Raw genomic sequence first — 17,234 nt, 5'->3', positions numbered from 1 at the left:
GTCACTGCAGAAATTATACCATATATGGCGCTCAAAAAAAAATGAAAAATCTCTGTGTGACGCTTGCCTTCGCGTTTTCGTGTTGCACGCACTCGATCGATTCATTAAACATGTGACTTCTGTAACACACTTCATTCGTTTAGAGGCCATCCACTTGGATTTGACGAATAGGAAGAGCTAATTTATTAGGGGGGAAACCCCCAAGTTATAGGTATATGTTTATCATATTTGAATTTTACCAGTTAGTTCTCCAATATGGTGGTGTTGAGTGGAGGTTATCGTGGATTGAGGAAAGCATACGAAGTTCACATATTCCCATCTATGTGTTGCGTCTTCTTTGTTCGATTTAAAAAGCAGTATTGAGGCTGCCACCGTTCTTTGAACTTCATTTGGTATAAAGGAATCACTGCTAGAGAAAAATGCCCGGTTTTCGTCTAAATTCTTCTGCTGAGCTCGACGACAAGTACTTCTGTAGATTATGTAAATTCGTACTGAGAGAGCCGATTCAGACTTCATGTGGACATTTGTATTGCCAGTCGTGTTGTTTTAGGTAAGTAAGCATGTGTCGGGTTGACTAGCTTCAGATGGCTTCCCTGCGTTATTCAAATATGCTGATGATTCGACAATTGTTGCACCGGTACTAGGCAATACTGATACCTCTGTACCTTAGTGAATGAGTTTTTAAATTGGTCGCGAGAGAACTGTATGTCGTGTAATCCTAGTAAATGTAAAGAGCTTGTAATTAGTAAGAAATCGAACAAGGACACCTATAATCCAGTCAATTGCATTCCACAACATCATGAATTGTGCTTAATCGGAGTCACACTTAAGAGTGATTGTAAGGTTAGTTCTCAGGTGTCTCCATATATTAAGAACTCTGAGAAAGGAACAATATGACCAGAATGAAATAGATCTCCTTTTTAAGACAGTTGTATTACCTAATTTAACTTATGGCCTTTCAGTGTTTGGTGCGTATGAACGCGATCTAAACACAGTCCAGAACTTTTATTACACGCGGCGATATATTTCAGTTCATTGAATGTCAAGGATATAATGCATATGCAGGATAAGAAATTATTTTGTGGAACCAGGACCCCAAGCCATGATCCGTTAAATGAAATTCTGCCTAAGCCTAGACTCCAGCAATATAATTTCCGTCGCAAGGTTTGCCTCCGCCCAAAGATTAACACAGAACATTTCATGAACGTATTTGTGAATAGACCAATTTTTGAACACAACCTGTTATAATTACATAATTTAATTTTGTCCATAGTATATTATTGTAATATCATTACACAGTTTCTCGTTAATGTAACAGGATATGTATCTTTCATCTTATGGTTTATTTAAGACTTCAAAGACTTAAAAAATGACTGAATTACATGTATTCCTTTTTGGAGAATTTTTAAATGCAAGCAGTAAATTGTGTCTTGATATCATATTGTAATTTATCTTTCTTGGACTTGAAAATCTTTGAAAGCCTTAAACCAACTTTTAAATTGACACTTTAAGTAAAAAGTACATTTCCAGAAATTAGCCAAGAACAAATGTGTTGTGCTTCCAACTTTAAGCTTTGTAGCTCAGTAACAGTAGTAGTGTCAAACTAGTATCTGGGAGGCATGGGTTCTAATCCCATTGAAGACTGGAATTGTTCAGGCTTCTTTTCTGTAAATTGGCAGGTCATCTGCAAGGATCATGACTGTGTTTTGATATTCAATCTGCTGGTCAAATGAAATTTAATATTTAATCACAAATTATATCATACAAATAATCCAGCTTTTTTTAAAAAATTTTTTTCCAAGTCTGAGTACCAAGAATTGCATTTTCATAAGCTCCAACAGCTCAGAGATTAGTTTAGAGAACCTGAAGACCTGTTAGCAATTAGTATGATTATAAATCTTTCTTAGCTAATTTTTTATGAGATTATTATGTGGTGTTACTGAAATGTTGCTATCTGTTTGGTTTCTTGTTATCTTTTTTTATAGTTTTTTGTTTTATTTTTCTCTGAACAGATCTACAACAGAGATGCACTGTGTAGTAGATGGAACAGTCATTCGAGAGGTATCAATCAGAATTTTGTTCAGATAGTTAATTATATTATCCATTAAACTCATTATGAAAACTCTGATTGGTCAAGAGCATATAGTCAATATACAATATGTGTGATATGATACTTTAGGGACTTTGAACTTAACATGATAACCCAATATGTGTAACAGATATTGAGTTATCATGATATAAAAGCAGGAATGGGGAATGGAGAATGGAGAATGGGAAAGGGGAAATGCAAAAATCAAATGAGAAATTAAAAATGGGAAATTATTATTTATTTACTTTTTCTAGACATACTATTTATAATGTAGAACATATATTTTTCAGTGATCATTATCGATATTCATGTTCTCTTTCAAAAACATTCTGGGGCAAAATTTAGGAAATGTGATGAATTGATGATAAGGAAAGAAGTTTCCCTGACTTGTTTTGTTAAGACACTATCTGAAGCTTACTGAGTCGTGAAAAAATTTTATGATAATTTCAATTAATTTTCCAGAGGAGGAAATGATTTTAATTAAAATCATTCAGGTGTTTGTTCACACCGAAAGGATATGATCACTTATTTTTTTTGTGAATCCCATGAAAGTTCAGGAGTCTGATGCATCATGCACCATTAACATTAATGCAAATTACTATTGGCAACCTTTTAGATTGATCATCAGCTTGGCCAGCCTTAAGGTTGTGAGTCTATTCTTAGATATGACTTTTCAGTTTCATTGCAGCCGCTGGCTGGAAAACTGGGGCAGGTGTTTTGTGTGTAGACAAGAAAACCTCTATTAGGGTGGGGTCACACTAAAGTGAATTCACATATTTCCTAATTTTTTGCAAATTGAAAATAGGCAAATTTTTTGCACTTTCCAAATTTTGGCAGCGGTCATGAAAAAATTTGGTAAGTTTTTTTATTGCTTTAATGTCATGTAGTTATCTCTTGATTTCACTGTTGCATCAAGCCTTTGTAGGTACAGGGTTTTTATTGAGGCAATTTAAGTTGTTTTGTTTGTTGATTTTCTCAAGTTTGTCAATGACATGTACTCAAGGGAACATTTTTCTTGTCGACTGACCTGAAGTACCATTTTGATGCTTTGTAATAAAAGTAGGGGGGGGGGGTATCAGGTTCAGCTTGACATTGCTCCCAATTGTGTGTGAGAAATGGCAGTTTATTTCATCAAATGCAAGATTTAAATATCCTTTTTGAAGGGTAATCTGTAAAATTACTTTTTAACTTCCAAGAGAATGTTATGTTTTTTTTAGCAGAAAGCAAAACAAACCTGGAAGGAATCTCTATACTGGCAGCAGCTTTATTTTAGGCCTTACTGAATGAATTATTTATTAACAGAATGAAAGTTTCCCTGACAAATGTATAGAGCAGGAAATTCTTCGTCAGAGGGTTGGCTGTACCCATCAGGATGAAGGGTGCATGTGGAGAGGAATGATATGCCATCTAGAGGTAATATTGCTTTATATTATTGTCCCGTTATGGCCTAAAAGCAAAACATTATGTGTCAACTGTTGAACCGATGACTGTAAATCTGAGGATATTTTTCTGAAATGGGACTTGATATGTTGTGTAAAAAATTCCAATATCACTTAAAAAAGAGTTCAACCTCTTAGTTTTAAATCTGTAATTAACATTTTAAACGAGAAACAAAACAGGGGGCAAATTTTGATTAAAAAAGGAAAAAAATCAACTCAATTCTGAAAAAGAACAAGGGTATTTGAAATTAAGTGTTCACATCATTTTCCAATGTCATGTTCAAGCTCTGTGGACATGATTGACAAGATTATCAAATCAAGTGCGCAAATACAAAAGAATGCAATAAGTGGGACCTTGGATACTTTGTTTAATAGCTGTTGGATATGAAACCTTTTTTACCTGAGAATGGCAAAGGGTTTTTGCGTGACGCGTGATGGCCCCAAAATTTGCTGGGTTACGAGTGATTGTACCCAAATTATCCGCGTGATGCGGGACCAAACATCACAACATGATGTGTGATTTGTTATTTTTACAAGCGCGTGACGCGTGATTTACAAGACTTACTAATCAGATTTCCATGATAAGTGAACGCTCTTTGACCAAGAAGGGTACTAGACATTCACAATAAATAGAGTCTTAACAAAAATCAATAAACCAGGGCAGCTGTGACACTGTCTTCTGGTCTTTTCCGTCCTTTACTAAGCTTTGCGTGACCTTGGATGTCTTTGATCTTCGTGGTAGGTCCAAACAATCGTGACACAATAGGCATAAGTTAACATTTGCACAAGGACTATGAACTTCTATGTTAGTTTTGTCGATTTCGTGGTCGTGGTAGTGCATGGGATCCAGAAGACCAGAAAGTCCACGGGTCGGTCCACGAATTCTACAGCTTGAAAGACAGCCAAATTAACAAAGTTCATACTAGTTCCCACGAGATAACCATTAAACCATATAAGAGTTCAAACTACGAAAACAGTGAAAAACTACGATTACTGACTCCTTGAACAACGAACTACGATGACTATGATGCCCAGACGAACACCTCAGATGTTGAAAAAATCAAGACTCTTCGTTTTTACTGTGTTCGATACTTGTAAAGTACGATTTTATATTCCGATACGAAGCCCGAGTATACGCTCTCGGAGCGTCTAGTTTCAACAAGTAAGTCGTCTTTATTTGTCAAGTAAAAAGCAATATGCCATGTGAAACGCAATTCATTCCAGAAGGAAAACGTTGGATGCCATATAATTTCTAATAATACATCCGACAGGTTGAAATCTTACAGTATTAGTTGAGCGTTCTCACTACTTTTTTACTTGACGCGTGATTGGTTTAAAAAATTATCCGTGATGCGTGATTTAATAGAAAAATTCTGCGTGATGTGTAATTGGAACCCCCCCCTTTGCCACCCTCTTACCTGGGTTGATTGATCTAGCACTAAGCCCTCTTTTAAGCTCCGAATTGATCAAATTGATATAATCTAGGACTTACGGTTGTAAATATTTGCATAGTAGCACTTTTTTGGATCAATTCTTAAAAAGTTGTATCTGAGGTACATCGTCGTGTTTCAAGTGATTCGCAGAAGTCCAATATGTCGAACCCCTCTTAATAAAACCAGGGCTTAGTTCTTTACATTGTAACGAAACATTCCTGAGAGGTCCACTGTTGAATAATTTTCCACGAGCATAAAAACTCCGATGAGGCAATTTTTTGAGGACCTGAGGACTTCAAACCTATGTCACTTAGGTTTAAAAATTGCTCTCCCCGTCATCGATACGATAGTTTGTTGAAACATATATTTTTTCTACAGCAACACCGGGATACAGAGTGTCCTGCATATCCAGTTACATGTGAAAAATGTAATAAGGATGGAATTCTTCGAGGCAAAGTAAGAACACATACCTTGTAATAAAACATAGACATGCTATGCAGGGCTTGAAATTAAAAAAAAATTCCAAGTCGCCTTTTGGCGACTATCAAAGAAAAAATGGTCGCCAAATGCAAAAATGAAGTCGCCAGATAGTACAAGAAACAGAAACTCAGATTAGAGCCCCATAAATATTACAGAAAGTTGAATTATTTTAAATTCGAGATTCATCGTGCAGCAAATGGGGACAAACTGAGACCTGCTTTGCTTTAACCGTTGCAAAATATGGTTGTTCTATGACTAACTTGGGCTTTTGGTACTCTGGTACAGTTGTGATTAAATTTGATAATTATTCTGTTTGAAGTTGAAAGATCACCAGAATCCTCTCCTGGGCGACTGTGAAGCCGTGCAGGAACCATGCCCCTTCTCTCAGATTGGCTGCCCGAAAGCGGTTGTAAGTACACACTCCAATTTTGTGAGTGAAACTGTTGTTAGTTATTGCATTAGTACTTAAGTAATAATGACGTAAAATTTTCACCACACACCTCTTTAAAAAAGGTTCTTAATAATGCCCTGAGCAATCAGATAAAAACAAAAGAGAGAGGCCATTTACCAAGTACATGCAGCAGTTGTGTTTACATTATGCGTAGATCAATTCGAAGCTTCAACATCTCCCCCAGGCATTTGAACTTTTGAAGATTAAATCGTTTTAAATCCTCCCCCACTTGGTCCGATATTGCGCTCAAATGCGCCACCCAGTATTGAGCGATTCTTTGTGAGATCGACAAATGTTGTAGAATTTAGTAAATTCACGCATTAGTTTTTGGTGCTGCTGTTATGTTGTTCGCTTGTAAGCATCCTTGTAAAATGTGAGAAATGTCTTTTTTAGCCATTCGCTTACGAAAGCAGACTCTTTACCTTTAAAATCCTCCATTAAAACACGTGTATAACGTTCGATAGACTTGACACTTCCGGTTCAAATTCCTGACACCACCCAGCAAGGTTAAAATTCTCCACCTCCCGGTATGGACGATGGTCATATGCCGTGAGTTGTCCAGGGGAGGGGAGGGGGGATGCTGAAGCTTCGAATTGATCGGCGCATTACTCGATGAACGCAATGCGTTTAGTGTACAAAAAGGAAAAAATAAATAAACTCTGCAACCTTTTTTTTAAAGCTTGCTAACTATACAGCTCATTACCTCAAGGGGAAAGAGTTGGTGTGGCGGAGAGTTCTAAGTTCGACACCCGTCAGGAATGAAAAGTTTTGTATTCAACGAACGAACATTTGAATGAGACAAGACACAGTTCACTAAGCAATTCATTATGCAGTCACAATAGGGATTTCGAAATTAAGATTATTGCTATGTAGTTAAAATGAGTCATGCAATCAGGATTTCAACTAATTTGTTGTCGCAGTCAACTGTTCCGTAGCATCTTATAGTGATACATTGTACCTTCTGCGATCTGACAGATTCTAAACCAAAAGGAAAAGAAACAACATTTGGAGAAGGCAAATACTCAACACGTTGTTCTGGCGCTTCAATTTGCAATGAAAACGAGCAAAGAATTGGTGGCCATTCTGACCCATGACCAGCGAATCATGTTCAGGAGCCCTCAACTATCGACAAACTGCGAAAGTCTTATCCAAGATATACAGAATCAACTACAAGAAGTCAGTGGCCGCATAACTACTTTGGAGCGAGAGTTAGCATCACGTACTGTCTCTGAGGCAGCATCGTCGGAACAGCGAGTTCCAAATGGCGCCAGTTTATCAAGTAATGAGTGTACAAGGAGAGTTACGAATATTGAGAACGGGACCGCTGACCACGAGGTTCTTCTAGTCGACAACAATTGCACCATGGAGGAAGCTAGACGTTATACGGGTAACATTAGAAGGCAACTTGACACCAACCTGGAGAGCGCCAGAAGGTCTGACCGAAGGATTGAATCTATTGAGCAAACACTGGTACTAAGGAATGTAACCCTGGCTGATTTGGAGGAATACGTAAAACAGCAAGAATTCTCAAGCTACGATGGCCAGCTTTTGTGGAGGATTTCCGATTATGCTCGCAAACGAAATGAAGCGGTGACCGGACAACAAGTCTCCTTCTATAGCCCATGTTTCTTCAGCAGCCGATACGGCTACAAAATGTGCGCCCGCATTTACCTGAACGGGGATGGAATGGGAAAAGGTACGCACATCTCGATCTTCTTTGTGATCATGCGCGGAGAGTATGACGCGCTACTTCGCTGGCCATTCAGACAGAAGGTTACCTTCATGTTGCTAGATCAGGGTAACGTGGAGCACGTGATTGACGCCTTCAGACCTGATCCGAACAGCTCATCCTTCCAGAGGCCAAGAAGAGAAACAAACATCGCCAGTGGGTGTCCAATGTTCTGTTCGCTTGCTGAGCTGAACAATCACGCATATGTCAGGGACGACGCCATGTTCCTGAAAATAATTGTGGATACTTCTGATCTGTAGAGGGGAACTTCAAGCTGTGGTATAACAAACATGGCATGATCCGCGACGGATGACTTCGGCGCCAACGTCAAACTAGAGATGAAGTGAAGCGGGCGTGACCTATGTTTCCTTTCTGAATCATTTTCTGACGGCCTATCTCTACTCAGAAATAACAGCCCTTTAATTCTTCAAAACTGCCGGGGTTGAAAGACCACTCGCGATTCTTAACGACGGCGAACGTCTCGTTCGGTAGGTTTGATTCTTCTACCATTCTGTTGGCTCCAAATGTGAACGACAATACAATTCGTTGGCCCTTTACTCCAATGCAAAGACTTTTAAGTGAGCTGTTTTCGAAAAAGGTTTGTCTGGCCCTAGTTGAAGAAAAAAATTCAGCTCATCCAACTGTAAAGCGCGCTTGTCTACCTTCCACATGGGCTCTTGCGTAGAGCGGATGGAGACAGCAATTGATCAGTTCTATTTAAAGTTGGAAGAATCGCGAAGATTCCTGGAGGAAAAATGAAGAATGAAATACGAGATGTAGTTGATGAAGTCGAGAACCAACGCATAGTCCTCTCCACTCATGAAGAAAATGTATTGCCTCTTCGCCGTGCTCTTGGTGGCCTTAATCAAATGTTTCAAGGTGGTTTGAACCATTTGAAAAGGCGAGTTGATACCTGTCTTGTGAGTAATGGTCCAGCTGTATCCGATAGACTTGGATAAGTCCATCTTGTAATATGTTAGCATACCTACCCGGAGAGTACGCGTGAACATCACACTTTTTTGCTCAAAAACTCTACAATCTTGTTCGGTAGTTGAAGAAAGCCTGAGATTTACCTCAATAAGACTCTAAAGAATTTTCACAGTATATGCTTCAGGAATTATTAGTCACATTTGTTTTGTATTAGGCAATCAGTTGTTCCTATCGCTGTCATGTATAACATTACATGTAATGATTTTCTGTTACTCTGCTTAAGTCACGCTCGAAAATCTCTAATTCTGTGAGTAAATCTAGGCCAAACACAGTATGCCAGTGATATTTCATCTTTGTGGACTCTTTGTCTCCATCATAGTGAATGGTACTGTTCTGTTACTAGAGTGCATCAATTGACGATTTGCACGCATGCGTTCCTTGTTTGGTAATAAGCATGTTTAATTGCGGTTGTTGGCCTAGTGCCTTTTGTGTGCATATCAGTAGGCCAAAACTTTCCTAGAGTGAATAAATACTTGAATTCTATGTGAAAAACGACAAGGAAACTTTTTTCCTTTTTAAAAAAAAAAAAAAAAGAGTTAGTTACCGATTAGCTGCCCAATATATGGATGGGGCACAGACTGATCTTCAACCAAAAAAATCTGCAGAAATCTTTTGTAGTCTTTTTGATTTTGTTAAGTATAGCCAGGCTTAGCCTGAACATAGTGGTGTTTTAAACAATGATTATAACTAGAAAAGTCAACTGTTGGCGAGAAAAAGTTTAATCTATTTGGTGAGATTCCTCTGTCTTATATTATACTAACAACCAGGCTACGCCTGTGTGAAATAGTCTTTTTTTTTACCAGTTCTTAGGATGATATAATGTATTCGCTTTTAGCTTTTGTACAATGATTATTACCAGTGGTAGGAAATAAGCGACTTTCAAATTTATGTCAGTGTTATAATACGGTTCATTGTCCACCAGCTAGTGTCGAGTTCTTATATGATACTCTCTTTAAATCTGAAAATTAGATTAAGGTCACGCGGTTTTGATATTCTTAGAATGGTAAGGAATTTAGTTAGCTGCTAATGTACTCAGGAAACTATACTTTTGAATCTTGAACGGGACTTAATAAAGAATATCGTGTATCTTGAACGAGACTTAGTAACGTGTATCGTACATTTGGAATACTTCCAGTTTTCTGATATCTTAAAGTTTCCAACGTCTCATTTTGAACTAGCAAACAGTTGGCTGAAGATTTCAGGGCAACGACTACTGCTTTATTTTTACGAAACGGGACCAATTTGAAACTCGGCACTGATAATTTCAGGGGACACTGCTGGAGTGCTTTTCGAATCTTTAATTGATTTCTCGAACAAACTAATCAGCGCTAGCATCCTTTTGGTGAATGCTTGAGTAATTTAAACATCTGAGAAGCTAAAAAAAGTGTGAGGCTTTGCTTGTTCCCTCGTCTATTTGATTAGATCTCGCAAATAGGAACTGGCTACCTGATGGGTAGATTTTGCTGCAGTTGAGTCTACGTATACCGTTGGATGAGCTCATGGGTATTACTAAAAAGTTCTCTACCGACACGAACACCAAAAAGTGGTTTTCTATTAGAGGCTCTCTTAAGTCAAATGTGGCACAAACACAAAAACAGATAACTTTACCGTGTTTTAACTCATTCGTGTTATCGCTGATTAAGGAGACGTTGCGAGTAAGGCCCAAAACTGATTTCAGACCAAAAAATTTCACGACGCGAAGTTCAGTTACCACTTCATTACATCCATTTTGAGCTCGCAAAAGTTGATCACCCAAACACAAGATTTTTGTCAGTACAAATATTCTATTTATCCAGAGCTGAGACGATTCGTTAAAAAATATCAATCGGAACCTTTTAAAGAGAAAGAAAAGTTTTGGGGACAAAAATTGCAAAAATTTGTAACGTTATGGCACCTTTGTTTTCCATTTACATGTTGTTTGATTAGTTACTTAGAACAAGTCCTGAAATGTGATTGGTTAATTTATTTTAGTGTTGCTGTCTCAGTGGCTTGGAAAAAGATTCTGAACCAAAACTAGGGCAACCATGAATAAATCGCACCGCCAATAAGATTGCAAGGATCACCAGTGCATGGATACAAACTTTTTAAACACGAGAGGATAAATTCAAACCCACAAGCGGACATGTAATGTGTTGTTTTACATCAAAGTAGAGAGAAAATAAAACTCCGAAAGAACGCCACCATTGAGAGCTAAAAGAAAAAAAACCGAATAGTTTAGCAATCGACACCAGTATTCCGTTTGGAATTTGTAGATGATAGAATTGAAGCTTCAAAAACAAGGAAAAAAAGGGCTACGTTCCGAGAGAGCATTCCGTGCAGTCATTTTTCTCCCGATTGTTAAGAGAAAAGCTACATGGTTGAAATGGGCCTTAAAAAGCGAAAACTTATTCTTGGTGCTGAACCGACGATTCAAGCCCTGCCAGAAGCAAATTACTCTGAAGTAAAAAACGGACCCATACAGTCGGCAAATGACGAGGATTTGGAAGTGGGCGGCCGAACTGAGAAACGACCGAGGAGAAGTTGAGCCCTTGGAAGCTAAGAGGTCAACAGTACAAAAGTGATTTACAAGGAAACCTTTCGAAAATTAAATAACTATAGTTTTATCAGTTCTCCAAAAACATCTTTTTCTCATCTAATGAAAGATTAAGGGGAAGCCAGTTGTTCGGGAGCCAGAGCTGAGCCCATAAAAGACACTGACCTGTCTGAACCTTTGCCTGAATTCGAAACACGTATTAAAGAAAGAGAATTCGTTGATGTCGGTGTGTAATGTGATCTGTAATTTTGTTGGTTCGATATAAAGAATTCTCTCTAGGATCCTATAATTCACCCCTATGTTCTATAGGGGAATCCTTGCCAGCCCCACTTGCTGCTTCCTTTGAGAAACCTTGTAAAGAAACAGCAGCTGAAGAATTTGTGTCACGGTTTTCACAGCCAGAAGTGAAAGTGTACACTCAAAGGTCAGCTAAAGTCAGTAGGACAATATTTTTTATTTTGATTATAACTCAAAAGATCCCGATTTCATCTTGCAAAACTATCTTCTGGTTTTTCCAATTAAAGTAAACAAACAGGGTTGGATAATTATACAGGCAAAACAAGGAAATGTACGCGTTACATTTTGCTTATCGATGAAAATGCTTCGGAGATGAAGGAAAGCATACATAAATATCTCCTAAAGACCGGACACAACCGCCAGTGCTGTAAGACATAAATAACCATGATCTACATTAGCAAGTACCTTTGTTTCTCTCAAAGTTTGGCGTGCTAATCCAGTGTAAGACGTTCCAAATCCGCTGGACGGGACATATTTTATCTGTGATTAACTTCTGAAGCAATAATTTGCTACCAAGAGATGTACAGCATAATCAATTCCTTGTTTCTCCAAATTAAAGGCAATATTAATATCTGCATCACATATTTGAAGTACCCTTGGGAAATTGTTGATAGTCAGTGAATGGTTATTGCCGGCCATTGAGTTTTCCTTTGTTAAACTTGTTTGCATGGTCAGTGTTCTATCTAGAGTCTGTGAATTCCAATATCCACAATATTTGATAATGGAAAAACAAATGCTATAAAAAGATATGGCACGACAGCATAACAAGGGAATATGAATGGTTGTAATTTCAGCATCTGCATGGTTTTCTTCAAGGGGCACAGCTGACAACTGTTGATCAGAAATATCTGTCATATCACATTGTTTTTCATTAATATGTACACCTGTGAGTTCAAATAAAACATTTGGATTTTGATAAGGACCTTGAAAATAGTTTATTAGCTCATTTAAGGCGTTAACTTTTAACAGTACACAAGTTCCTTGAGGATGGGGCATACCATATGAATCTCTACCATGAGAATCAATTATCTTAAACTTACCATCACCATTACAGTAAAAACCTACCGTAGTACTAAGAATTGTTAAAAGAGAGGAATTATAATTTTGTCCTAGCAAAGCCTGCATTGCATTAGCAAATGACACACAATAATTGAAATCTTGTACTTCACAAGTACCATGTATAGTATCAGTATAGCTTGGACTATATTGAAGCTGATAATTAATATTAAACACTATTATCATTCATTAGACTTCTGTTAACAGTAAATATGGTTGCCTATATGTAAAATAAAGTGGTTTTGGGTAGATGTTTCTCTCCATCCACAAAAATAACAATGGCAATTTCTGTTACTTCTTCACAGAAGACTGGTTTGACCTTCTATTTGGAGTACATACCCACAATTTATTTCTTTGTGCGGAGATATTTTTTGAGATACTTTTGAGTTCTTACATCAGCACCTTTTATTATTGAAACCATAATCATAGCATGGTGCACAATACAGAACACAAAAGGTTCTGGTGTGGCAATCATGTACTCTTGAAAAAGGATTAGAGAGAGTTTTTAACTGACTAAACAGATATTTGCAACAAAATTCCAGATCCAAAAATTTCTTCCACTATTTCCTCTAAAATCATTACCTTTAAGTACTACAAATATGCACATCAGTAATTGTTATCAGTGGTCTGAAAATCTTATTAATCTTTCACATTTATTTCAAGTAACCTTTAATTTCACATGGATGAATAAGTATACACTCAAGATGTAGAATGGCTTACATTTTACAAATTATTTCCCCTTTTATGGATAGAAAGTGAAAGGCCTTTGCCACATTGGTGAATCAAACCACAGTATGCCATGTAGTTTGTGATAATTGACTACTAGAGAGGACAGTTTTTACTGAATGTTTGTTTGTTTTTTGCACACAATATCCAAAACAATGGAGGGGATAAATTTAAACAGCAAATTCTATTAATGGTTAAAATTAAATAACATTGAGAGATCAAATTAACTTTGTACTGTTTAGAAAACAGTTTTGGTTTCTTGCTTATGCCAGGCTCTTAATATTCAAAAGCATTCCTTATCATTTTTGTGTTCTTTTGTGTAACATAACTTGAAAAATAAACACAAAGAAAGGAAACCACAAAGGATTGAACTTGATGCCATAGAAAAGTTAAATTTGAGCCATAGCTGATCCAAATACTGAGCCCTTTATATTGTAACCCATTTAGCAGTAAAGTTCATCTAAATGTCTGCCAGCTTGTCACAAGTCTCTCCCCTTCTCCTCCAAAAGTCTCTAGAAACAAATTTTTCTTTTTGGTCCCTAGTTGATGATAAGTATATTACAACTCCTCAATTTCCCTCTCTCAAGACAAGGTAACTCTAAATTTAACAAAGTAATGGACTTTATAAAACTCAAACTATAACTCAGCTGGCTGGTACTTGCAACCTTAATTTCTTGATATCAGTCTACAATAATCAATATGTTATAAATAAGAACCTTAATGCTTGATTTTGCAATGATCACCTTCCTCCCTTTCATTTTCAGACCAGACTGGAACCTCCATAGATGTGTTTTCTTGTTTTGAGTAGGGACGGTAGAAAAAGGAACCAGCTTTGTAAACTTTTCTCCTCTCATCTGTCTTCATCTGGATATTTGCATTATCAATTCTTGACATGCAGTTTAACTGTAGCTCAATTCATGTGCATGCGCAGGTCAGATGTTGTAGGGAAGTATTATCAGTTTGCGTCTTGACTGGTTGCTGATCAAACAAGACCTTGTTCATGAAGATTTTCAAATGCCATCTCATTTCATAATTTCTTTAACTCCCTCCCAATGAACTCATGGATCCTCTTGATGATCTTCTCATCAAGGGGTTAAGATATTCCAACAACCCATAGAAATAAAAAACACAAGCTGTGAAAATGCACAATATTTCAATTGGGAATGTCCTAGTAATGCAAACCTATACATAATTTACTTCTTTGCCATTTTATTTTAATACTGTGTGAATGTTTGAAATTGTACTATAACAACAACAAGGAAAACAAAATCATGGTGAAAAATACCACAGGAACTTTGATGTCCCATTTTGACAAGCTTGCCCACCAACACTGTCTTAAAGTCCCCAGGAATTCAACCATTACCACATATTTAAACATAAGGTCAACACAAGGTCTTACATTTTTCATTCACCATTGCATTAGTTCATGTTGAACACTGAGTTACCTCGCCAACAAAGTGATGCTGATGGTCTGTAATGAGAGGTAGATCCTTCTTTTGTACTTAGTGATCCCTTCTTCTAAAGCTCTAGCAACATTTTTAGATGCAGTTTTCCATCTCTTTTTGCTACCTTTTAGAATCTGAAAGAAGAAAGATCGTACAGTAAAAAGAAAAAAATGGATGCCTTGTAACAGTAAACTGTATGATGCAGTGCACAAATTAGCTTTTCCCACTGCTTTAACCCAACTTTTCTTTTTTAAAATTGATTCACATGATGTGAATAAAAAGACAACTTGGTGCTGGCAGTGTGTTAGCTTTTTTTGACCACACTAACATCTCAGACAGAAAAAAAAACCTCAGACAGCCCAAAGTGACTTGAATAACTGAGAACAACACCACCTTTCACAAATTATCATTCAAGTAAAAAGGGTGACTATGTAGCAGGAATTTTGGACAGTTATACCGCATATCTGATTTGTTAAACCGTATTCGTTCTGTTTCTACATGAGTAGAACTACCTTTTTTCTCTGAAAAAATAAAATTTCTCACATATTATCTGTGCTTTGCAGTCAAACTTCCGTGTGTCTTGAATAAGAAATCTTCTTTTTTTGAAAACGAAATCTTTGTTTCCAGCCTTTAATATAAGATGAGTGATAGTGTATTTCTCAAGTTATTTTTTGGAATGTGACGAAAAGGAAGTGTCATAGCGTGATGCCTTGAAAGATAAAGAGCTATCATATGATAGCTTGATAGAAAGCAAAAACGCTGAATTGCGCATATTTCTCTTTGGTCAGCAGCATACCTTAGTGAAAAGTTTTTGTAATTGTTAACTTTTAAACCATCTTCAATTTAGCCGAGATTGAACTGTTATCACGTTTGTCAGAAAAGTATTCTGAGGTCATTGTTATATGACCCATCTATATGCTTATTTCACCTTTCGGATTAGCAAGCCATAGGTGACAGTAATAACACCAATGTCGCGGATAAAAAGAAAATATGTATGTACAGTACCTGTTCTGCATCTTTTCGTTTCCCTTTCTCTCCAGCTGTTCTATCTATGCCGTGCTTGCAATTGAACACTTCCGAAACCTTTGTCAGCTTTAAAGCAAGAGAACTTCGTCGTTAATCCTGTTTCAAACCCCACAATAAGTTTACACGCCTCATCAACAAAATAAACGTATCCAAAATTATCCGCATCCCTACCATAAAGCAAAGGTTTTTCCTTTAAAATTTCCGCCATGTTGTTTCTGTTTGTTCCTCAAGAATCATGGGATTTACAGCTTCGGTTGTTCGGCTATGTCATCTCGCGGATTTCCGAAAATCTTCGGTTATGATTTGCAAGCTATTAAATATTCCATCTCAGTCCCTCTCGACCGAAATTTTGGTGGATGACCGGCCGTGAAGAGGTTCGTGTACACGTGACATCTATGTTTATAAAATAAATTAAATAGTACGCGCGCTCTGATTGGCCATAAAACCATTTTTTCATGAGCGTATGTAAACACGGTTTTCGTTCCTCTTTCGTTAGTTATTTTATAAAAGAAATGTAAAATGGTTTCCGTGTTTACATAGCCTGATGTAAAACACGCGGGAGGTTGGGAGAACACGAGATAAGCGTAGGAAAGAAGAATGATTGAACCATTACCACATTTAAACATAAGGTCGACACAAGGTCTTATATTTTTCATTGAACGTTGCATTAGTTCATGTTGAACACTGAGTTACCTCGCCAACAAAGTGATGCTGATGGTCTGTAATGAGAGGTAGATCCTTCTTTTGTACTTAGTGATCCCTTCTTCTAAAGCTTTAGCAACATTTTTAGATGCAGTTTTCCATCTCTTTTTGCTACCTTTTAGAATCTGAAAGAAGAAAGATCGTAAAGTAAAAAGAAAAAATGGATGCCTTGTAACAGTAAACTGTATGATGCAGTGCACAAATTAGCTTTTCACACTGCTTAATTCAACTTTTCTTTTTTAAATGTGAATAAAAAGACAACTTGGTGCTGGCAGTGTGTTAGCTTTGTTTGACCACACTAACATCTCAGACAGAAAAAAAAACCTCAGACAGCCCAAAGTGACTTGAATAACTGAGAACGACACCACCTTTCGCGAATACATAGATAGCCTGATGTAAAGACTACATACATAGCCTGATGTAAAGACTACATACATAGCCTGATGTAAAGACTACATACATAGCCTGATGTAAAGACTACATACATAGCCTGATGTAAAGACTTGGGAGGTTGGGAGAACACTCGATAAGCTCGAAACCACTCCGCTTCGCGTCTTGGTTTCCTACGCTTACCTCGTGTTCTCCCAACCTCCCGCGTGTTTACATCAGGCTATGTAAACACGGAAACCATTTCACATTTCTTCAGTCTTGTGAATGATGCAAATCTGTCTTAAATCCTGCGCTAAAAAATTACGTTTTTAAATAGGAAATATTTCACTCCAGTTAACGAAATCTACGACCGAAAGAAAATTGAAAAAAAAACCCATAAACAAAACAAAACAAAACGGCCAGTGCTCGTTGACCCCTCTCTCGTTTGAAGTTAATGAACTGTTTACAG

At 37.2% G+C, this 17,234-nt stretch overlaps 1 protein-coding gene and 1 pseudogene across 3 annotated transcripts; one reads left to right on the top strand and one right to left on the bottom strand.

Moving 5' to 3' along the window:
* The first annotated feature begins 3 nt into the window (after positions 1–3).
* LOC149036702 (TNF receptor-associated factor 2-like) lies at positions 4–9,704 on the top strand. Of its 2 annotated transcripts, XM_089189764.1 has the most exons (6): positions 4–550; positions 2,013–2,061; positions 3,392–3,502; positions 5,340–5,417; positions 5,761–5,850; positions 6,868–9,704. In XM_089189764.1, exons 1-6 carry the CDS (start codon positions 420–422, stop codon positions 7,879–7,881), a joined length of 1,473 nt encoding a protein of 490 aa, XP_089045890.1. In that variant the 5' UTR covers positions 4–419; the 3' UTR covers positions 7,882–9,704. The 2 variants fall into 2 exon arrangements, with proteins under 2 accessions (XP_089045890.1, XP_089045891.1); XM_089189765.1 differs by lacking the exons at positions 4–550; positions 2,013–2,061 and adding an exon at positions 2,098–2,836.
* Positions 1,561–16,087, bottom strand: LOC149036701 (uncharacterized; annotated as a pseudogene). The gene is made up of 3 exons (XR_016181792.1): positions 15,674–16,087; positions 11,847–14,802; positions 1,561–1,718 (listed from the first exon to the last, which is right to left on the bottom strand). The product of XR_016181792.1 is annotated as an uncharacterized LOC149036701 (transcript).
* Positions 16,088–17,234: the final 1,147 nt, after the last annotated feature.

This window comes from Pocillopora damicornis, chromosome 12 (genome assembly GCF_964200805.1).
Source record: "Pocillopora damicornis chromosome 12, jaPocDami1.2, whole genome shotgun sequence".
Taxonomy (NCBI): Eukaryota; Metazoa; Cnidaria; class Anthozoa; order Scleractinia; family Pocilloporidae; genus Pocillopora; species Pocillopora damicornis.
This window is presented reverse-complemented; position numbering and strand designations above follow the sequence as displayed.

Bases quoted from the DNA above. Each gene is read 5' to 3' on its own strand.
- LOC149036702 (XM_089189764.1), top strand. From the start codon at position 420: ATGCCCGGTTTTCGTCTAAATTCTTCTGCTGAGCTCGACGACAAGTAC. The intron at 2,062-3,391 runs GTATCAATCAGA...ATTTATTAACAG, and splicing joins ATGGAACAGTCATTCGAGAG to AATGAAAGTTTCCCTGACAA. The intron at 5,418-5,760 runs GTAAGAACACAT...TTCTGTTTGAAG, and splicing joins ATGGAATTCTTCGAGGCAAA to TTGAAAGATCACCAGAATCC.